Source organism: Camelus dromedarius, chromosome 6, assembly GCF_036321535.1.
Source record: "Camelus dromedarius isolate mCamDro1 chromosome 6, mCamDro1.pat, whole genome shotgun sequence".
Lineage (NCBI taxonomy): Eukaryota > Metazoa > Chordata > Mammalia > Artiodactyla > Camelidae > Camelus > Camelus dromedarius.
Genome location: NC_087441.1, coordinates 8,741,136 through 8,763,945, shown reverse-complemented (window position 1 = coordinate 8,763,945; position 22,810 = coordinate 8,741,136). Strand labels below are relative to the sequence as shown.

Here is a 22,810-nt window from a genome sequence, read left to right as displayed (position 1 = left end):
TAAAAATGACTCGTAATGTATTTAGGCCTATTACAGCCATAATTTACACATAGATTTATTCCCTTGACAAATATGTGAGGCCTATCTTGTGGCAGCTACAAATCTGAATAAAGTAGTCGCTTTCAAGTGTTCTTGCCTCTGCAACTCACAATACAAGATGCGTTTTACATTGGGATTCAGTGTACACAAATACTCAGTTTCAGGAAGCAGTGCTTGATTGGATGAGATGCCTTGATGTTTTTTAGTTTATGCTTTTTTATTTTTTAATGCAGGTCATGACCAACTGAATTAACTTTATGACCCCTTACTTGATTACAGCCCTTTAGTTTGGAAAACTCTGAATAAAACCTAGGCCCTTCCTGTGTGTAAAGCAGCTCCCATCCTGGGGGGCCGATGCCTGGCAGTTAAGCCAGGTTAGCACAGAGCACCAGCCTCAGGCTGGGCTGGGGTTTGGGGTGTGTCCCTTCTAACCCAAGGATGGCATATTTAGCAGGCCGGTGAGTAGGTGGGCACCTTCCTGCCTGCCTGCCTGCCTGCCTTCTTAGAACAACTCAACTTGAAAATCAGTTACTTCAGGTTCAGCAAACTTAAACCAATAGGTCAATCCTACTTAACGAAGAACAGGCCGAGGGAAGTTGCATGTAAACTGCTGTGTGTGAGTGTATGAGGGTGGGGGGGACCGTCGTTTTCATCAGATTTTCAAAGCATTAGGGAATAAAAAAGGGTTAAGGATCAGTGCTCTAGAGGTTAAAAAACAGAGCCTCTGATATTCGTGGGAGACTTATAGATGAGAGGGTGGAGAGTTTTAGCGTTTGCTGCCTCTGCCTGGGTGCCCTCCGTCCCAGTCTTCCTTCACTAACCTCTTCCGGCCACACGCACGCAGGCCCGCGGTGCTCAGCCCCCGCCCCGCCCCGCAGCGGGATCTGAGCTCCGGAGCTCTAGCAAGTACTGCCAGGAGGGTTTTGCTACCTGCCCCAAGGCTCTCTGTACTGAATGGGATGTTAGCCTCCTGTTAAGGTGAACTCCTGGTGAATCACAACTTTCTCACTGCACTTTGCTCTTAGATGCCCTCTGTCAGCCCTTTCAGACAACGCAATGGAATCTCTAGAAATTAATCGGCCACGAAGTTAGAAAACCACATTCCCAGGCCATAAACAGCTAACAGGGTGGCTTCACGGGTACGGAGGACCCAAGGCTGATTTAATGTTCTGCTCTTGCTGTCTTGAAATTCTGAATAATTTTAATAGGATGCCCTATAGTTTTTTTTGTAGTGGGCTTCACATATTGCACGGCCAGTACTGACCATTAGCTAGAGCTTTTTTTTTTTTTTTTAATTTAAGTATAGTTGGTTTACAATGCTGTGTAAATTTCTGGTGTACGGCATAGTGATTCAGTTATATATATATATATGTGTGTGTATATATATATATATATATTCCTCTTTGTATTCTTTTTCATTATACAATATTACAAAGTATTGAATATAGTTCCCTGTACTATACAGTAGGACCTTGCTGTTTATCTATTTTATATATAGTAGTTTGTATCTGCAAATCCGGAACTTCCGTTTTATCCCTCCACCCCCTACTTCTCCCTCCTCCGTAACCACAAGTTTGTTTCCTATGTCTGTGAGTCTGTTTCTGTTTTGTAAATAAGTTCATTTGTCTCATTTTTTAAGATTCCACATATGAGTGATATCATATGGTATTTTTCTTTCTCTTTCTGGCTTACTTCACTTAGAATGATGATCTCCAGGTCCATCCATGTTGCTGCAAATGGCATTCTTTTATTCTTTTTTGGTTATTTTTATAGCTGAATAATATGCCATTTTATAAATATACCACAGCTTCTTTATCCAGTCATCTGTTGATGGACATTTAGGCTGCTTCCATGTCTTGGCTATTATAAATAGTGCAGCTATGAACACTTGGGTGCATCTATCTTTCTGAGTTAGAGTTTCCTCCAGATATATACCCAGCAGTGGGATTTCTGGATCATATGGTAGGTCTATTTTTGGTTTTTTTGAGGAATCTCCATATTGTTTTCCATAGTGGCTGCACCAAACTGCATTCCTACCAACAGTGTGGGAGGGTTCCCTTTTCTCTACATCCCCTCCAACATTTATCGTTTGTGGACTTTAATGATGGCCATTCTGACTAGTGTGAGATGATACCTCATTGTAGTTTTGATTTGCATTTCTTGGACAATTAGCAATATTGAGCATTTTTTCACGTGCCTATTGGCCATTTGTATGTCTTCATTGGAGAAATGTTTGTTTAGGTCTTCTGCCCATTTTTTTTGATGGGTTTGTTTATTTTTATTACTGAGTTGGTATAAGTTGTTTGTAAATTCTGGAAATTAAACCCTTGTCAGTTGTATCATTTGCAATATTTTTTCCCATTCTATAGGTTGTCTTTTCCTTTTGTTTATAGTTTCCTTTGCTGTGCAAAAGCTTATAAGCTTAATTAGGTCCTTTTTGTTTATTTTTCATTTTTATTTCTATGACCTTGGTAGAGTGCCCTAGGAGAACATTGCTGAGGTTTAGGTCAGAGAATGTTCTGCCTGTGTTTTCCTCTAGGAGCTTTATAGTGTCTTGTCTTACGTTTAAGTCTTTAAGCCATTTTGAGCTTATTTTTGTGTATGGAGTGAGGGAGTGTTCTAGCTTCACTGATTTACATGCGGCTATCCAACTTTCCCAGCGTCACTTGCTGAAGAGGCTGTCTTTTCTCTGTTGTATATTCTTGCCTCCTTTGTTGAAGATTGACCATAGGTGTGTGGGTTTATTTCTGGGCTCTCTATTCTGATCCATTCGTATGTCTGTTTTTGTGCCAGTACCACACTGTTTTGATTACTGTAGCTCTGTAGTATTGTCTGAAGTCTAGGAGGGTTAGTTCTCCAACTTTGTTCTTTTTCTTCAGGATTGCTTTGGCAATTCTGGGTCTTTTGTGATTCCAAATAAATTTTAGGATTATTTGTTCTAGTTCTGTGGAAAATGTCCTGGGTAGTTTGATAGGGATTGCATTAGATTGCTTTGGGTAGTATGACCATTTTAACAATATTCTTCCAATCCAAGAGCATGGGATTATATAGAAACTTCAACCTGTTCCTTTGTTTTGTTTGTGTGTGTGTGTGTGTGTGTGTGTGTGTGTGTGTTTGTTTCTTTTGGGAGGTGGGGGTAATTAGGTTTATTTATTTATTTTAATGGAGGTACTGGGGATTGAACCCAGGACCTTGTGCATGTTAAGCACACACTCTACCACTGAGCTATAACCTCCCCACCTTTGACCTTTTAAGTGCCTGTGTTTAGAAAAGTAATTAATGATCCACTGATTAGACCATGGTGACTCAGTGAAGTGCTGGCATGCTTTGTATAAACAACAGCAACAAACAAGAAAACAACACACTGTATTTAGTGTCTTAGAAATCTGCCGACTCGATCCTGGTTGGGGAAATATTTATGTAGTACTTGGTAGTCTCCGAGGGCTTGAGAGCCACCAGTTAGTTCTGGGCCCAACCTGGGTCTACAAGAGAACTAATTCTGATAAATTATTTATAGAGTTTCTACTCCTGAGGCCTGCCAGCACCTCCTGACTTTGTGTAGGGCAGACACAAATGACTTCAATTCTTGAAAAGATTTATTTAGCCACACAGTCCTACTGTTTGAGTAGGAAAGAACCTTTAATAGCCTAGCCAACTGCTGAGGCCCAGAAACCTGACTAAGTCACATCACTAAATAGGCATTTAGGATTAGAATTTCAGGTCCTCTAACTTAAGAACCCAACGTCCCTTCAACAGCTCACTGCCCACAGTGCGATATTACACATGCTAGGAACTTAACTTGGGACCGATGAGAACAATTACAACAAACAATTGCTAGTGATTGTAAGTTTTGTTGTTTGTTTGTTTTGGTGATTGTAAGCAGGGGGCCGCTTTAGAAAATGGAATATAATGAGGAAACCAATATATAAAGCAGATACAGTTCTGTGTGCTCTAGTTGAAGGGGAAGAAAAGGTGAGCGATGTTGGGGAGGGGCCTCCCAGCTCCCAGGGAGCTCCATCTGGAAATACATTAGTTCTGCAGACGCCATGGCTGTGCTTTGGCCCAGGGGATATAAGCAAAGGGCTGCGTTGGTCTTGTTCGCTTTGGTGGTCCCTCTGGCAGCCGTGTGGAGGACAGCCTGATGGGGCGACCCAGGAAGGTTTCCCAGTGGTTCATGAAAGAGGTGACAGGGCCCACGACTGTAGTGGCCTTCAGAGACAGGGAGCAGAAGCATAGAAGAGAGCGCAGAGGTGATACAGTGAGCAGTCCTGTTGATCAGCTGGGTGGGAGGGGTGAGGGCCAAGGGCACAGACGAGTGCCTTCTCTACCTTGGGCAGCGCGATGCGTGGGGGCGCCATGTGCTAAGAAAACGTGGTTTAGTGAGGAGCGAGTCCCAGGGAGCATAATAAATACAGCGTAGGACCCACTGCATGGGAGGTGTCTATGGGACAGTGAGGTGGAAACGTCTAGCAGGCAGTTGGAAAGATGGCATGAACTCACCAGAGGGAAATGCATCCACGAGGAGAGTAAAGGCCCGAGTGTGGTGCTTGGAGGTCAGTGACGTCCAGACTCACCGCAGACAGTGCCCTTGTGCCCCAGAGGAATGACTGGGGTTCTCCACTCCCACAGCACTCTCCCAAGCCTGGGTGTTTGCAACAGATCACCAAACCTTATATTTTAAAACTACTCATAATGAAGTTGAGTCTACAGTTTCAACTTAAGAAAAATGAAATGTCTCAGAAGTTTTGCAGAGAAGTCTCATTCTGGATAAATTTTTTTAAAGAGTACTACTTTGACAGGTCACAGTTTGCTTTTTAAGGGAATGGTCATCTATTTCACTGAGCCGGTGTGTCCTGCTCATGGACACAGCCCCCTGCCCCTCGGATGATGTCGATTCTTTGCTACAAGATCACAGAGGCATGCTTACTTTGGAAAAGCACACCTGTCAGGAATATAATTTTTCAGTTGTGTATTGTGGTCAAATTAAAAGGTTTTGAAGGGTCTTAGAATTGCTTGCTTTTCGTGGGTGTAATGTACCTGTGAGATAACTCAGCTCTGAAACCTTCATTTTGAGGTTAAATTGACAGGCTCCAAAAAACATAGTAACTGGCTGCGAAAGAACGTGTCTCAAGAGTATGGGGGAGGTGAGAACAGCAGGGACTAGACGTCAGACACAGTTCTCAGCCCAGACACCCCACGTGCAGCCCTGGGACTGTGACAGTTCTGTCTGGCTCTGAGATTCACTTTCTCCACCTGTACATGGGAATCTCTGCTGCCCACATCACAGGTTCCATATGGGGCAAGCAAATTAAAGAATGTGGGCTGGTACTGAAAACCAGAAAGCCCTACAAATGTTTAAGCCATCCTGATGTAAGATGGTGTTGATACTGATTTCAAGCCCTTGAATTTCTGGAAAGAACTGGAGACATTCCCAAGGGGTTGATAGCATAAACTTATTTTTTCATATTTGGAAGAGAATTGTTTTATTCTGTGGAGAATTAAGGAGAACTCCCAGGCACAGTTTCTGGCCTTGCAAATCCGGAGACAGGATGAGGCTGACGTGGGCTGGTACCCGGGGAGAGGCGCCTGGTGGGGTCAAGGAGCGGCAGCCCCGGAAGTAGACTCACTGAGCATTCAAGCACTTTGCTTAGAGTGGAGTTTATTTCAGAGTTTCACAATTTAGCAGGTGACATCTGGAGAACTACTGAGGACCTGTTTTCTTGAGGACATACAAATTAGAACTTATGTTATTGATTTTATTATAATGACACAGAGCCCTAATCCAGCAGCTAAATTGCAGGGAGCTCAAAGACCTCAATAGCAGGGCTCCTGTTCTGAGTCCCATAAAGGCAGAGAACACTGGAGGACTGGGGGAGAGAAGGGAACGTAATTCTTCTGCCTCGTTAGAGTCTACTCTTCATATGATGACCCTCCTGGCTCCAAAATTTGGGGATTGTAGGATTTCCTTCTGCATGAGAACAGGCTGATTCACTTTTTGAAGTCATCTCATTTGTATTCACGTTTTAATATCTTCTTTCAAAAACTATTTGTTGCACACTAAATCTTTTCCACCTTCTACCTCCCTCTTAGAAATAGCAACTATTTCTCTTTGCTTCTCTGTAAAGATCTTTTTTGCTTTTCTCAACAGTTTCATCTTTGTTTCCAATCAGTGGATCTACCTCATGGTATGAGTTGCTTCAATGTGCTTGCATCTCCCATGCATGCTCATCTCTCCTCCTGGAAGCACAGAATGTCCCCAACATTAGAAACAGGAGTTAAAAACAAGCATTAAACAAACCTAGGAAGTTTGAAGAAATAGAAATATATGAAGTTGCCCTACTGAGGAGCTGAGGGGACCTTAGCTCCCCATTAGTCAAGTTCCCACACTTGATGCTCAAAGAGACAGTCTGTGCCAGGCAGTGGCACAGCCAGGGCGGGAGGCAAATGAGACTGTACGGGTGGGGGCCTGGCCCAAGGTTATGTTGAATTGTAGGGTACAGGTTACAAAAATTCTACATTTACTAATTGGTTTTACACTGAAAAGTTTTACATTATTTATTTATTTGTTTGTTTTTTAAACAAATGGAGCTAAAATCTGCAGAATCTTAATTTATAGGACATGGGCAAGGACTCAAGACCAGAAAAAATCCATACAAGTACTAATAAAACTCAGAGTCACTGTACATTTAAGTTTACAGTTCAAAGGGGTCTCGGAGCTTACTTAATCCAACTTCTTCCCTTTGCCCCAGATAGCTCCTAAGCCCCACGTTTCAATAAACAGTGTTTGTAAAGCAGGTTCCTCAAATCTGTATGTCTCCTTAAGAAGTTTTCACTTCTTCTGACATTCACTTTGCTGAGAATGAGGCTATCTTTTCCCATGTTAGAGTACTTCCTGACTGAGGGGAGGCACCCCAAACATGAGCGAGGTCTTTTCTGCACCCCACAGAAGGTAGATGCCCTGAAGCAGAAGCCCAAGGGGCCACCGACACAAGTGCTGGTCCTGGCATGGCCGTGGTCCATTCTCGTCCCCGTTCCTGCTGATGCGCTGTGCCTGGAGCTGCAGGGTCCCAAGTGTGTGTCTCCAGGAGGGAGGGTCCGGGTCCTCAGGGCCCAGCTGGCCCAGCGACCAGCAGAGAACTGGTACAGGAGGCAGGAACAGGTGGTGGTGAAGAGTGGCATTGGGTTCCAGTGCCAACTCCTCCATCTGCACATTCCTCATCTGTAAAATGGGCATAATGGCATCGACCTCACCAGATTTTGTGAGAATTACATGGCACAATTCACATGAAATACTCAGCACAGTGCCTGGCACATGGCAAGGACTCAGTAGAGTTTGGATAAAAGTGAAGAGGAGGAGGCAGAGTAAGCAGGTGGGGTTGCTTTCCAGAAATCCCCCCAGTCACTGGACACAGTAGCAAAGCTATCATTAGTTAGATTTTACCAAAAGGTTTAGAACAGCATGAATTATTTAGTGTCTAAGAATATGGTCCGCTAATATTTAGCTAATTTCATATCTAAATGCCCCTATTCCATGACGTTTTGAATTACAGGAGAACAATAAAGCCCAGGTAACAATACGTGCCATTGTCTCTCAAAAGTCATCGTTCCAAAGAAGCAAAAGATACCTCATGAGGCAAAACTTTTTCCAGTTTTGGAGATTAAAAAGTCCTGGGTTTAAAGAAAAAGTAATTTTCCACTTCATACCTCTAAGAACATTTAACTTCAGTTAAATGCAATTAACATTTAAATGAGAAGTTTTACACTTCAGTTTTCACGTGATTCTCGACACTCCTGGAGAAAGAAGTTGAGACTATTACTCTCCTTCTCCAAACTGAGACGCAGTCCCCCTGAGCCCAGGACCACTGTGCGGAAAACTCAGAATTGCTTGGCCTGAGGCCTGATTTTATTTATCTTTTGAGGGCTTGATTTCTGGGAGATTTCAAGTTCTCAACATTTTCGAACATTTTGATTCGTTTTTCTGGCAACCTTCAAACACAACTTTTGCAAATATGTTTCCCATAATATTTCAGTGGATTTTCCTGTCCCTGTCTAATTTTAATATGTTTCCATTTCTCCTTATTTTAAGGCCTCTTTTTCATACTCCATCTCTCCCAGAAATCAGTCTTCCTTTGATCAGAGGAGTGGCCTTGTCGCTCAGCTCAACACCCGCATCCCCATTTCCTCACCTTGCTCAGTGGCTCCGTCCTCTGAAAGGTGGGGATGGCACCAACCTCGTGGGGCCATCGTCAAGGATAAATGAAATAACAGAACAGGCACTCAGAGAATGGCAGCTTTAATCGTCATTGGCAATACTCTTTTTATCAGTATTTAGAGTTTGGGGTGAACAAAATAGGACCATAAGTCCTTTGTCTAAACTAGGTTTCCACTGACATTTTAATAGAAACTTCTTTCCCCACTTAGGATCTGGTGACTTCAAAGTTGCCTTGAATTCCCCCTGAAGCCTCCAGGTCTCCCAGTGGAGCTTTTAATAAAACCATCTCTACTTCCCACCCCAGCAAGACAGGCCAGAGGTCGCTTCTCTCGTGAGCTGATTCAAACTAACGACCCCTGTCAGCTCTTTCAGCCTCTGTCAGCGTCTCCCAACCCTCAGCCTTCTCTGGGCATATTTAAATTTCACAGACCCCTGCCCTTTCTGTGGTTGGCATGCCCCAAATCTCGTCTTTCATCAGCATTCTCTAGTTTCTCCCTCGGTGGTCAGGAGCAGAGATGACAGAAAATTACCAAAGGCAATTAAAGGCATTTCTTCTGTGGCTTAGTGGAGGTTTGTCGAGTGTGTGCTGCATGCCAGGCACTTAGAGAGGTGCCTGGGCTATTAGGATGCTAGCCTCACCTCAAGGCAGCACTTGGGAAGAAGAGGGAAGCAGGTCCACAAATCATGGCAGCCCAGCACGATGCTAACTGAGGTGTGGCCAGTGCACTCAGCTGGCTAACTTGGACCTCACATTATTTTAAAGAAACTTCTAGGTTGATTGCCCTCCCTCCTGCTCCACACCCCATGTTCCACTCCCGTCCCCCCAGGCTCTGTCCCTCTGTGCTGCACAGCTGAGCGCAGAGCCCAGCAGCCTCGGTTGGGGAATGGTGTCTCATTCTTTTTAAAGGAACCCTCCGGAGATGTTCCAGTGTAGAGACCCCTCCCTTCTGGCAGGATCCAGACTTCAGAGTCAAGGGATTTAGCAGCAAATCCAAAGCAGCTTTCTGAAGAACCTCCCATCGCAAGCACCCTCGCCTCACCCCAGCACATCGGACACACATTCAGTTTTTCCACACGGAAAATACACAGATTGCCCTCTAATAATAGCTGTTTGAAACTGCTCAGATGCACGCAACATCGTCACCGGCTGTGGGCCCCCCTCCTCCAGATGTTCTCCCTCCGGGCAGTTACAGCCTCACTCAGTCCCTGGGAGCCACCCTGTCCGTGTGTCAGCTTGTTCCATCTCTTGTCTGCTCTTCTGCCCTGGAAACAGGAACATGGGCCTCCCTGTTCAAAATAGCCCCAGGCAGCTCCCAAGCAGAGCCAGTGAGGGTAGGGTGACCCCTTGCCCGGTTTTCATCCTTGACCCGTCAGGGAGGGTGCTGTGTGCTTCCAGCATCGTGAGAGCAGACTGGATTACTTGCTAAATTAAGTTTTCCTCCATTAGAGCTTCATTCTTTGTGTCTGAGGATAGTTCTGGATTGTGAAAATAGTGGCCTCACCAAATGAGACAAGGAACTCCTGGAAGCCATGGAGTGTTACGCTGTTGTTTCTCTTCTTGGTCCCAGTGCTCCGATAAGGTGCCGGGCTCACGGGAAGCGCCCATCGCGGGCAGCCTGGCGATTCGTGGGTGAGAGTTCTGGAGGGAGAGGCGGCCAGCCCTGCCCCTGGGATGCTGCTAACTGTGACCTGGGACAACGGGCTTGCTCCCCGGGATGTCCTCATGGTAGTACAAGGCTCTGTTCAGTCCTCTGACAAATATTTATTAAAGGCTTAGAGTAGAATTGGCAGATAAAAGCAAGTAAGAATAAATAAATGAATTTTAGCTAAGGTGGTTGAAGGTGACAGTGGCCATTTGGACATCATAGCATAGAGTTGGTATGTGAACCCTTGGGTAAAAAGAGAGTTTACCCGATGAGAGAGGGCCTGCAGAAAAGGGAAGAGGTACGGTCACAGCCCAGGGGTGCACCCTGCCCTGGAAGTCAGGGAGGAGGGTGGAGGGTACCAGGGTTGGGGAGCCAGAGAGAGTGGGAGGCAGCCATAAGCCAGACAGCCCTGGGCTCTGAGCTTCCTTATTCCACAGAGAATGCCCGCCCATCTCACAGGTTCATTTACCACCACGTATTCACCAACACAAAGGAGGACGTGAAAAACATTAAATGGAAGCATTTCTCAGCGAGTCTACATTGTTAGTGGGATTTTCATCAGCCAAGAAAAAATTTAAATAAATCAATTTTCCAACCAGAAACTGCTTTCAGCTCAGGGCTGCCAGAGAGCCAGGCATTCACACCCATTCCTGAGGCATCACTGGCTTCCCAGGGAGCCTCCCAGACCCCATGCCCAAGAATCTCCTGTACATTATCTGTTGCTTTCATCCCACAGTAGCTCTGCCTCCCTCAGGAAAGCACAGTGTCCCAGATTAGCTGATAGTAAACTGCCACCTGCCCCCATAGAAATGATTACCGTGAGCCAAAAAGACCTTGGTACTTGGCATTGGCTGGTGGGGGGGAGGTCCACAGGGTTAATTCTGCCTCCCAAGTCTGGTAGGCGACTTTCACTTCACTGAGGAGGCTCAGTCCACTATGTATCTGGCGTTTGGAGATCAGATTTCACAGCTGGAACCAGAGGTGCCAACCTAACCTGTGCTTCCGTGCCCCCAGCCTCCACTTCTCATCCTCATCCGTATTGAGAAGACAAGAGTATCCCAAAATGACAGCCTTGGAATCTTAGGAAAATGTGGCTGCTTCTAATTTCTTTTCTCTTTTTGCATGTCTTCATATAGACCTCTCCACTGCACAGCCAGTGTGAATCAGTGACTGGGGGAAATGAGGTTTTTTTTTTTTTTTCGCAGGGATTAACTTTTCCAGCTATGTGGGGTTGGCAATGTTTTAACGTGTAACTCACATGGACACACCAATAGGAATTGGTTTCCTTTGAATGTCAGCATCTTAGAGCCCATCTGGTTGTCACCAGGCTAGTGAGCGTTGAAATTTCTTTTTGGGTGCCCTCTCTGCTCAGACTGGCTGCTGCCTGTTGGTGTCACTTGCAGACAATGGTGACTCTTACGGTTCCTCTGCCACCACTGTCTCCAGGCGTTCTCGTGCCCTTTACAAGAGATGAGCTTGCACTAGATATAAAACATGGGATGGGTGATTTATGATGGGTGACCAGAAACAAATGAAACACTGCCTTGCGTAACTTTATGATGTTTTATTTATATCATCACACCTCACACAGCCCTCTCTGTATGTTTTCAGAGCACATACAGACAGACAAGATGTGAAAACTGGGTAGAAGCTAAACTTGGATAAGAGCCCAAGTGAACAGCTTAGTCAGTGCCTAGCATTTTCCTCCCTCCACGTCCTGCGGCCGGCGGTCTGTTGTGTGGGTGTGTCAGAGCAGCCCTCTGCACAGGCCTTCTGAATAGAAGACCAGCTGAAAAGTAGAGAAGCACTTTGCCATTACTTACAAGGGGGAGAACAAATCACAAATTCCTTACAGGCTTTGTGTAAAATTCCCAAGGTGAGAAGGCTTGGGTTTGAAATAACAATATAAAAATGCCCAAAGCCAGCACCCTGAAATTTATGAAGTGCTCGAGGCTGCGTGTGCATGGGGAGGGCAGGATCTGCCTCGAGAAAGACCTGGCCTCGGTTCTAGTTCACTGCTTCTGAGCTGTACGGCCCTGGGCAGGCAGTATCCCTTCTGAGCCTCAGTTTGCTCATCTGTAAAATAGGGCAGCAGCATCATTTTGCTCATAGGAATGTTGCAGTGCCAAACACATCTCCTGACAAATTAGAAAGCATTGCATACTATTTTTTTTTAATGCTTTCCCAGACAGTATTTAACCCCATGAGACTCTACACGGTATTCTTGTTTAACAGGTAAGGAAGCTGAGAATTGTGGACTAAGAGATCAGATTATTACATTATTTGGAGATCATAGATCACTTTTAAAAAATGATACCAATTCTCCTATGACTATTGAAATAGCAGAGACACTTGCTAGAAAACGCTGTAACTGGGTCGGGAGAACAAGAGGTTGTCCCTCTATCCTGTCCCAGGCCCCTAGTGACCTCTGTCTTTGGCCACTTACCGTGAGAGATGGTTGCTCAATGCCACACACCCGTGAAAGGCTGAGCCTCAGCCTGGCCCAGCACTTACCATCAGAATTGTTGGAAAATGGATCAAAGACTTAAACATAAGACAAGATACAATAAACCTCCTAGAAGAAAACATAGGCAAAACATTGTCTCACATGTATTTCAGAAATATTCTCCTAGGACAGTCTACCCAAGCAATAGAAATAAAAGCAAGAATAAACAAATGGGACCTAAACTTACAAGCTTCTGCACAGCAAAGGAAACCATAAACAAAACAAAACAACAACCTACAGAATGGGAGAAAATTTTTGCAAAAGATGAAACTGACAAAGGCTTGATCTCCAGAATATATAAGCAGCTCATATGACTTAATAAGAAAAAAACAAACAACCCAATCCAAAAATGGGCAGAAGACATAAACAAGCAATTCTCTAAGGAAGACATACAAATAATCAATAAGCACATGCAAAAATGCTCAATATCACTAATTATCAGAGAAATGCAAATCAAAACTACAATGAGGTATCACCTCACACCAGTCAGAATGGCCATCATTCAAAAGTCCACAAATGACAAATGCTGGAGAGGCTGTGGAGAAAAGGGAACCCTTCTACACTGCTGGTGGGAATGCAGTTTGGTGCAGCCACTGTGGAAAACAGTATAGAGATTCCTCAGAAGACTAGGAATAGACTTATCGTATGACCCAGGAATCCCACTCCTGGGCATATATCCAGAAGGAAGCCTACTTCAAAAAGAAACCTGCACCCCAATGTTCATAGCAGCACTGTTTACAATACCCAAGACATGGAAACACACTAAATGTCCATCAACAGATGACTGGATAAAGAAGCTGTGGTACATTTATACAATGGAATACTATTCAGCCATAAAAACCAACAACATAATGCCATTTGCAGCAACATGGATGTTCCTGGAGAATGTCGTTCTAAGTGAAGTAAGCCAGAAAGAGAATGAAAACTGCCATATGAGATCGCACATATGTGGAATCTAAAAAAAAAACAGAACATAAATACAGAACATAAACAGACTCATAGACATAGAATACAAACTTGTGGTTGCCAAGGGGGAGAGGGGTAGGAAGGGACAGACTGGGAGTTAAAAATTTATAGATACTGACAGGCATATGTGGAATAGATACACAAGATTATACGGTATAGCACAGGGAAATATATACAAGATCTTGTGGTAGCTCACAGCGAAAAAGAATGTGACAATGAACATATGTATGTTGGACATATAACTGAAAAATTGTGCTCTACACTGGAAATTGACACAACATTATAAACTGACTATAACTCAATAAAAAAAAAAAGCAGACAGCAAGGGATGGGCTGGGACATATGAGGGGGTGGGGCTAGTTCAGGCTAGTCCAATGTGACTGGATTGTGAAGTCCAAGGAGAATCTGGACCCTGAAGGCTGGCTTCTCACTGTGGGCAGAAGAGATTCTGATGTGCGGTGAGATATGAGTGCCCCAGACCTTCCCAGCCCAGCCCAGGAGGAGAGGACGGGTAACAGTGGCCAGCGGAGGCCAAACCAGGACTTGCCTAGTCTAGCCAGACACCTGCCTAGTCTAGCCAGACACCTGTCTTGGTACTTTTGGGAAGATTTCCATTTTCAAGAAAAAAAAGAAGTGTTGGTACCGTCTTTAGGGAAGATTATTCTGTGAACCAAAAAGCTTCCTTGTGCAAAAGAGGGAAATCTTTATTTTCTACTGTAATGAGAATAGAAAGCACACTCTTCATTTTTTTCAAAACAGCCAAGCTCTGTTGAAAGAATAATTATGTTCTTGAGATGTCTTAATGTTAACGCATTTCTCTGAGTGGTGAACTGGAAAATACGTCCATCGAATGATATCATTTTGTTATATTATTGCAGTATTGGGGGGGGCTCCCTCAAGTGAAAAGACATTTTATTAATTGATTTCCTTTCTTTTTTTTTCTGCTTCTCATTTCAGAACGGTTTGATCACCACTGTCCCTGGGTAGGCAACTGTGTGGGGAAAAGAAACTACAGATTTTTTTATATGTTTATTTTATCTCTGTCTTTTCTGACAGTCTTTATATTTGCATTCGTTATCACCCACGTCATTCTTCGTAAGTATGCTGGCGAAATCAGATTACATATGTAACCATTTGCCTGATTTGGGTTTCTGATTTAATTTTGATTTAATATTTTGGTCATTCCGGGCTCTCTCTTTCTTCTCTTTCCCCTTCTCCCTGCCCCCTCCTCCCTTCCTGCCTGCCTCCTTTTCATTTCTCCCCTCCCTCCATCCCTTGGCACCCCTCCCCCTCCCTCTCACCCTCATCCCCATCCTTCCCACAGCAGTTGCCAGGGGCACCCCTGGACCAGGCCCTTCTACTTACGGGACTTTCTCCTTAATACACTGTTCCTCAGCTCAAACTTGTGACTTCACTTTCTCTCTGTTAAGGGATCCCTGGAAAGAATCACCCCACATTTGCACAAAGGATAATATGCTGTAATGATAACCATTAAACAACAGAGCTTTTTTTTTTTCCTTAACATGATATCTACTTAAGCAGGGATAGTCACCCTCCTTAAAGAAAAGAAAGTCTGGGGATAAGGCCTGAGCTTTCTTACACACAAACCTACGAATGTTACAGATATACATTTGATAAGATGTTTAATTATCTGCTAGAACACTGGCAAATTGCCCCTGGCATACGAAGGAAGCAACTTCATTAAAAATGAAATTTGGATATCAATGACTTTATTTGTCTAAGCAAATGGCATTTTTCACTCCCTTTCTGAAGGGCATAACTTTGAATTTCTTCTGTCTCTGGGCCATTCACTTTCCAACAATAAGGAGGGATGAGAAGACGCTACTTGGCTTTGACCTATGAATGTGAGACTTTAAATTTCTGTTCTGGTGCCATTAGCAACATTAAAGACCAGCATTGCCTTTGTCCACATTCCTGAAGTACCACCACCCATTAGCAAGTACAGAGCCTCTTTCCGGGATGTTTGCAGAAGCATCTGGACACAGGCCTCACTTCCTTCCCCTGCAGCAGTGCGAAATCCACCGTGTGCTAAGGCTGATGTTAGACACACAGATTCTCCTCCCCTGCTCTCTCTGTAGGGTGTACGGTCCGGGGGCTGGGGAAGCAGGTGGTGTGGAAAGTTTCACGTTCATTCTTTTTAAATATTTGTCAATTTTGGATGTGAATGGACTATCCCAAATTTTCATAAGCATTTTAAATCCTAGTTCCCATTCTTTCAGACTGAAATATGAATGTGACACAAATTTGTAGTCTATGCCTGAGAGCCATAACTTGGTGGGGTGGCAAGAAGAGGAACACTGGTTAGAGACTTCTTCCACACCCCTGGGAAGGATGCCCCCCTGGCTTTGCAGAGGCACCTGGTCCATTTTCAGGGACGCAAAATGGTGAAAGTGTAGCTCGGGTCCTGGCTGTGTGTTAGTAGACAGTAGAAGCAATTGTTTACACAACTAGAGAAGAAAGAAGTGCCGGTAGTCCAGCACATTTATGACACTAAAAAACAGTCTTTAAACATTATCTCTTACATTATCTTTAGCAACTTCAAAATGTTTTTGTATTTATGTATATACATATATAATAACGTTGTAATTATGGCTTTGCCCATAAACTCTGAATAAAAAATCGCTCCTTGTCAGATGCATCTTTACTCAAGCCCCTAAAGAAATGTTTTCTTGCGTAGACAGTTCACATTAAAATGTCTCAAACCAAAAGGAGTCAGTAATAAACTTCACCTTTATGAGTTTGTTTACTCTGGGTGCAGAGAAAGACGTCTTTTATACGTAGACTAGTTTACAGGACGCCCAGGGTCAAAAGTTAACAAACTTTGGGAAAACAGTCTTTCATAAAAGAAGAGGAAAAAAAATTGCATACAGTATTCTGTTTTCCTATTAAAATGAGGAAAACAAAGGAGTAATCAGAACTATAATTAATGGGAAAGTATGCAGACATCCATCTGCTTTTTTTGAAAAAAACACCCTGCAGATGTTAGGTCTACTTACGAATCTGCCATTTTCTTGCTGAATAACCAGTGAATTTTCAGTCTCTGATCCGTATACTGGGTGCTGTAGCGCTACAAAATGTAATTATTTAATTGATCTGTGGACACCTATTATTTTTATGTAGATGAGAGAGCTTTTAGCATGAAGGTTGTTTTCTGGAGGTGAATGTTTGAATACTAAATTTTGGTTTCGCTCCCACAGGTTCACAGCAAGCAGGATTCCTAAACGCTCTTAAAGACAGCCCTGCAAGATATCCTTTCTGGTGGTGGTTTTTAACAATGCTGACGTGTTAAGGATTGGACTGGCCTTCTGCTCAGCTACCTCTTCGTCTTGTGCGTTCTTTCCTTCTCATAAATCATGTTCCTTTTCCTTCTGCAAAGCATCCAAAGAACTCCTTAACCTTCACTTGCGTGAGTAATGGCTCTGAAGTGACTCATTTAGTCTTGTTTGGGTTGACGTGCTCTTTAGCTAGAAAACTAAGTGTGAGTTCTTGCCCACCCCCAGGAACCCACACTGATTTGCATTAAATCAGGTTGGTGTGGGGAGGAGTCAGGCTGCGAGTTCCAGCTGACTTCATTTTCATCAGCGGGTGGTCCCTACAGAATGTTTGCGGATGCCCCCGTGTGGGTCCCTTCTTGGTGTGGTCACCACATGGGGAGCCTCTGACCCTCTGTGGGTTCTGTCTGGGGACGCAGCTTGGAGTTCCTCTGGGCAGTAAGGATTACCCCATACTTAATTTAGGAACAGAACACCTTTTCATAGCCCTGAATGGACTAAAGATGGTAAATCTCAAGTCTCAATCCCACCCTCCCAAACAGTACATGTGGGCATGTAGCGCAGTACTGTGAACTTCTTAAAATGCTCACCCATTAAGAGCTTGAATGGGCTCCCTCTCCCTCCCGGTCCCCTGGGCTTGACGCTAGGTGGTGTAAAGTCGGACAGCTGGACCCACTGACTCGGCTGTGTCCAGGATCCAGCTGTCTTTCTTCTTCACGTGACCGACCGGACTGAACTTGAACTCCTTGTTACTCCCAGGAGTAAGCTTCGTCTTGTGGTAGAGAGTTCTTGAAGAGTGAAGAACTTTGCTAAGACATACATATCGTGTACATCATTTAGCTGTTAAAGTAAACCAGTCTGTGTCCCTGGAAGCTGGTTTGTGTGTGTGTGTGTGTGTGTGTGTGTGTAATTTAGGTAGATCTAAAAGCAAATGTGGTCACATTTTTTTTTTCATAATATAAAGTGTCTCCTTTTTGGGCCTCTGTGTTTATGGGCAGCACAGAATGTTGGTTGCGCTAATCTCCTGAAAAGGGGACAAGGCCATATGAGGATATACACAGGGTCTTGGACAATACATTTGACAGGTATTTCTTGTCTTCTGTTAATGATCTGAGAAGCTAGATTTAGCTAGAAGTTGGCCAGAAGGAAAGGTTGTCCTGGGGATGAAATTCTTGACATCGGTGGCTGCTAAGAACAGGTCCCATCGGAAATGCCATCCTTGTTTTTTCTTCCCACCTTGCCAGGGGTGACCACCCTCCACCATCGATTCTTCGATTTTCAAGGCATGTTCCTTTGTCATATCTTACCGCCATGCCTGTCTTTTCTTCCCCGAAGAAGAGGCTTATCTAGGTCTTTCAGGAAATCAGTTACATCATGAAAACATGCTGATCTTGTGAAGCTTTATAAATGCAACGCAGAACTGAAATTGAGGTCTGGGCTGCCAACTGGAATGCTTTCTGAAGCCTCAAGAGTGTGGCAGCCTCAGTCACTTCCCCTCCTCTGTCCCCAGCCCCTGTGCCTTTCCTGAGACCTGTGCTTGTGTGGGATGCCCGCGGGGCCTTTCAGACAACGGAGCCATCGAGGACCTGGACTCCTCCCTCCACCTTCCGGCCCCACACTCCCCCTGGAGCAGAGAGGAGCCAGGTGGGTGTGGTTGGGTTTGTTGCCAATGGGTCTTCCTGGTTTCTGCCCCAGACCTCCCAACTCATGGTCTTTTCCTGTCACAATCACAAGGAAGGACCACCTAACCTGGGATAAAAGGCTTTTAATCCCTGCTCTACCACAGTTACCTATAAGGTTAGGGGCCATTTCTTTAAACTCTTTTGTGTCTCAATGTTTTGACCTGTTACAGTCAACTGTTCAGTACTTGACAATGCTGTGCTGACAAAATCAATTACATGGAACGTAAGTGAGAAGGCTTGATGCCGAAGCATTCCTTATGTGCATGGCAGGAGTGGTTTCAAAGAGGATTCTTTTGGAGGCAACATTTGCACTGGGCAGGCTCCGCCAGAACGTTCTTTGAGAGCACACACGCCTGCTCATTCTCCTGGTCTGGCTGTGCTCGCGGTCTGTATAATCACAAGCATTGTGTTCCCCAGAAAGGGGAGTAGACAGATGCTGCTGCTGTCACGAGTGACGGTGTATTTGAGTGACGTGCTGACTTTGCTAGAGGAGTGGTTCGTGTGGAAAGGGGAGGAAGGAGAGCGATGCTCTTACTTGGTTTGGAGCAAATTTTAGCTTATTTTCCCTTGAAATATCATTCTCAGGTAGAGGTTTCAGTTTCATTTTCTGGATAATAATCAACTTGCTCATATGTTCATGATTGTTAACCATTTTTTCCCCTTCTCAATGTTCTAGTTCTAACTCTTTGTCCATTTTTTAATTGGGCAGTTTGTTCTTTTCCTAGTAACATGTTCTTTATATAGTCTCAGTAATAATCTTATAAATTATTTTTCCAGTACTTTTCTCCCAATCTGTCACTTACCTTTTAACTTTACTTTTTCATACAAAAAAAGTATGATTTATTAACAAATTCAGCCTATGAATCTCATACTCCATGGCTTCTAGGTTTTGTGCCTTATATCCTCACCCCAAAATGATACCAATATTTCCTTAATTTTCTTCTAATACTTTTATATTTTGTTTCTTAAGTTTGGACAGTAATTTCTCTGTAATATAATTTTGTGTATGTGCTATGAGCTAAAGTTCTATCTTCATTTTTTCCCGAATGTTTAGTGAAATGTCCCAATATCACTTACTATTCTATTCTGGCAGCTTTCAAACTTCTTGGTCTCAGGACTCTTTTACACTCTTAAAAATCATTAAAGACCCCAGAGAGCTTCTGTTCATGTAGATTATATCTATTTCTATGTATTGTGTTTGAAATGAAAACTGAGAAAATTTTTTATTGAAGTACAGTTGATTTACAATGTTGTGTTAGTTTCTGGTATACAGCATGGTGATTCAGTTATACATATATACTTTTTCATAGTCTTTTTCATTATAGGTTATTATAAGCTATTTAATATGGTTCTCTGTGCTATACAGTAGGACCTTGTTGTTAATCTATTTTGTAGATAGTGTCTGCTAATCCCAAATTCTTAATTTATCCTTCCTCCTATTCCCCCCTAATAACCATAAATTTATTTTCTACATCTGTGAGCCAGTTTCAGTTTTGTAAATGAGTTCATTTGTGTCTTTTTTTTTTAAAGATTCCACATATGTGGTATCATATGATATTTTTCTTTGTCTGATTTATTTCACTTAGTATGATAATCTCTAGGTCCATCCATGTTGCTGCAAATGGCATTATTTTATTCTTTTCAATGGCTGAGTAGTATTCCATTGTATATAAATACACCACAACTTCTTTATCCAGTCATCTGTTGCTGGACATTCGGGTGTTTCCGTGCCTTGGCTCTTGTAAATAGTGCTGCTATGAACATTGGGGTGCCTATATCTTTTCAAAATGAAAAAACTGAGAATATTTTAAAACACAGGAATGCACACACACTCATTCTGTGAGTAAGGGCATCGTTTTGCATCACACAGCCTCCAGAAGCAGCCACCGCATGAATGAGAGTGAAGCTAGGGGATAATGTTTTGATGTTGATGGGAAAATAGTTTTGACCTGGAGGATCCCCTAAAAGGATCTTGGGGACCCTAAGGGTCTGCGAGCCACACTTTGAGAACCAGTGGTCTGTTCTTGCACCTCTAGTTGGAAAAGCCCCCTTCACCCCGTGTGCCCATGAGCCTGTTTAGACTGTTCTCACCTTGTCTGTCTGCTTTACTAGAAAAGTCTTCTCTGGCTCCCGCCCCTGTGATGCTGTTTTGCAAAATTTCTTACCTGTTCTTGTCCATTTTCTCTTCCTGATGAATTTTAGACTTGGTTTGTTGAATACCACTTTAAAACTTCCAGTGGGAATTTTGATCGGAGTTATAGAGACTTCATGGATTAATTTGGGACAATCATATACCTCCATTGCCTGGCATATAAGCATGTAGGAAAAAAGGAGTTGAGAGGCTGAAAGATAATGGTCCCATGACCCATTCTGAAGGGTCTCAGTGACTTCGATTTTCAAAGTGTCTGTTGTGTAAATCGTCAGGAAGTCAGGAGCCCCCACTCCAGACACAGGGGTGGGCACTCAGGGGACAGGGGCACAAGCTGCAGTTTATTATCTCTGTCTAAGGCTTATAGGGGCACCTAATTGACGAGGAAAATTCCTGAACCTAATATCTAAAAGCATTCAGTGCTGCTGTAGACACTCAGTCTAGATAAACAGGGGTGTGTCGCTGATATCTGCTTTTCCATCAAAGCTCTTCCTGTAAGTAAGTGTTGCCTATTTCACTGTAACTTTTAGGAAAAAGAAAAAAAAAAAGGAAATGATTACCAACATCTGTTTCTTATATTTTAAACCTCATAACCCAAGACAGAGACCGGAAGCAGAATAAGATGCATGAGGACCCAGGGGTGTGTGACTGGTGCCCACAGAGAGGGCCCCCCAAGCCCAGTGCAGCCCCCCAGGGTGCAGATGCCCAGTGCCCAGAGAGGAAAGGGCCCAGGGCAGAGCCTTGGACTTCAGCATTCCCTGGCCATTCTGGAATTTGGGGATTTTGGTCAATGAGGAAACCCATGTGAAATACAGACTTTTTAAAATAAACTGTTGTCTGGATTTGGCACACGGCAAAAAATCCCGTCGCCAGCCTGATTGCTGGAATGTGGAGAGATGGGCGATGACATATTAACAGAGACAAGTTCTTCACCCAGGGGTGGCTCTGAGGCCGTGGGACTGATAAACGAGGTTCAGTGTCATAGGCAGTTTTAGCCCTGCTGTTGTAGCCCTAGGGCTCCAAAGTTAGGGCCTGTCGTGTGACACTGCATAGCTGGGGGCCTTGGGAAGGGTTCTGTCTCTCCTAGAAGCCTAGAGACCATGTTCTGGTTCTGTTCTGCCAGGAATTGCTGTGTAAGTTTTTGTAAGTGGCTTGACTGTCTGGGCCATAGCCCTTCGTTTTACCTATTTGTAGATAAAATGGATTAATTAACTCACTTAATCCTCAGAGCAATGGTTCTGTTCTGCCATGAACTGCTGTGTAAGTTTTTGTAAGTGGCTTGACTGCTCTGGGCCATAGCCCTTCATTTTACCTATTTGTAGGTAAAATGGATTAATTAACTCACTTAATCCTCAGAGCAACCAGTGAGAAGTGTGATCCCCACTTAACCAGTCGGGAAACTGAGGCAGAAAGTAGTTAAGTAATTTGCTTAAGAAACAGCAGAGTAAAGATTTAAACCTATTTGTAAAATGAAGGGAATGGAATAAATCAGGACATCTTAACTTGGGGTCCTTGTGTATCCATGGAGAGGCATCAGGGGAGTTTTTAAGCCTCCTGAAGTTATAAGAAAAAACTGTTTTATGATTCTCCAAATCCTGAGGTGACTTCACCATTCTGCCCAACACAGTTTCCATGTCTCTGCAAGGCCGTGTCCCCTTACTTACCTTCCCACGGGCACACAGACCCCTGTCCCCTAGGGCGGGGAGCTTACCCTGCCCCACCCTCTCCTGTCCTGAGTGCAGAGCCAGGTGCACAGAGAAGCACAGAGCAGCACTTCGGACTTGCGCAGAAACCCGAGGGAGGGGTCTGCCCATCAGCATTTTCCAGTCTTTCAGTTCTTCATTCATCTAGTGAGTACCTTGGTGTGCAGCATTTTGAACTAGGGACTGCGGGGAATTTAAAGCCATATTCCTGGCCACAAAGTGGGCTCACTGTCTTATTGGGGGCTGGAGAGTGACAGATGGAGGCTGGCAGTGGTAACTGCTGTAATTTGGAACCCATCTCTTATGCAATAAATGTCCAGCTGCTTATTAAATTGGCTCCTACTGGAGTTGGCCTGTTTCCTCTCATGTCTCTCTTTTTTAAAAGAAATCAGTAAATGGGTTTTGATACATTAAAGAGAAATGTATGTTTCTTAATCTTATTATGGCATAGATATTTTCAACATCGAGCTATCAGTTCAGGGAGATGTGTTGTTCAGATATCCGTGCCTTCATCTGAGAGTGAATCTGACGGGAATGGATGCCTTAAGATGCCACGGGTTCAGGAATCCCTGACAAGGCGGGTCCTGATCTGCTCCAGCAGAGGTTGGGATCAG

The 22,810-nt window shown here is 43.9% G+C and overlaps 1 protein-coding gene and 1 non-coding gene across 3 annotated transcripts in view; one reads left to right on the top strand and one right to left on the bottom strand.

Moving 5' to 3' along the window:
- Positions 1-22,810, top strand: part of ZDHHC14 (zinc finger DHHC-type palmitoyltransferase 14) — a 243,711-nt gene that overhangs the window by 198,623 nt on the left and 22,278 nt on the right. For both annotated transcript variants that reach the window (XM_031456608.2, XM_031456607.2), the window contains exons 4-5: positions 14,327-14,464; positions 16,588-16,636. In XM_031456608.2, coding sequence (XP_031312468.2) covers positions 14,327-14,464; positions 16,588-16,636 — 187 coding nt within the window. The remainder of the gene's footprint in view (positions 1-14,326; positions 14,465-16,587; positions 16,637-22,810) is intronic.
- TRNAV-AAC (transfer RNA valine (anticodon AAC)) lies at positions 3,203-3,275 on the bottom strand. Its single transcript has one exon. It is a non-coding gene; the product is annotated as a tRNA-Val (tRNA).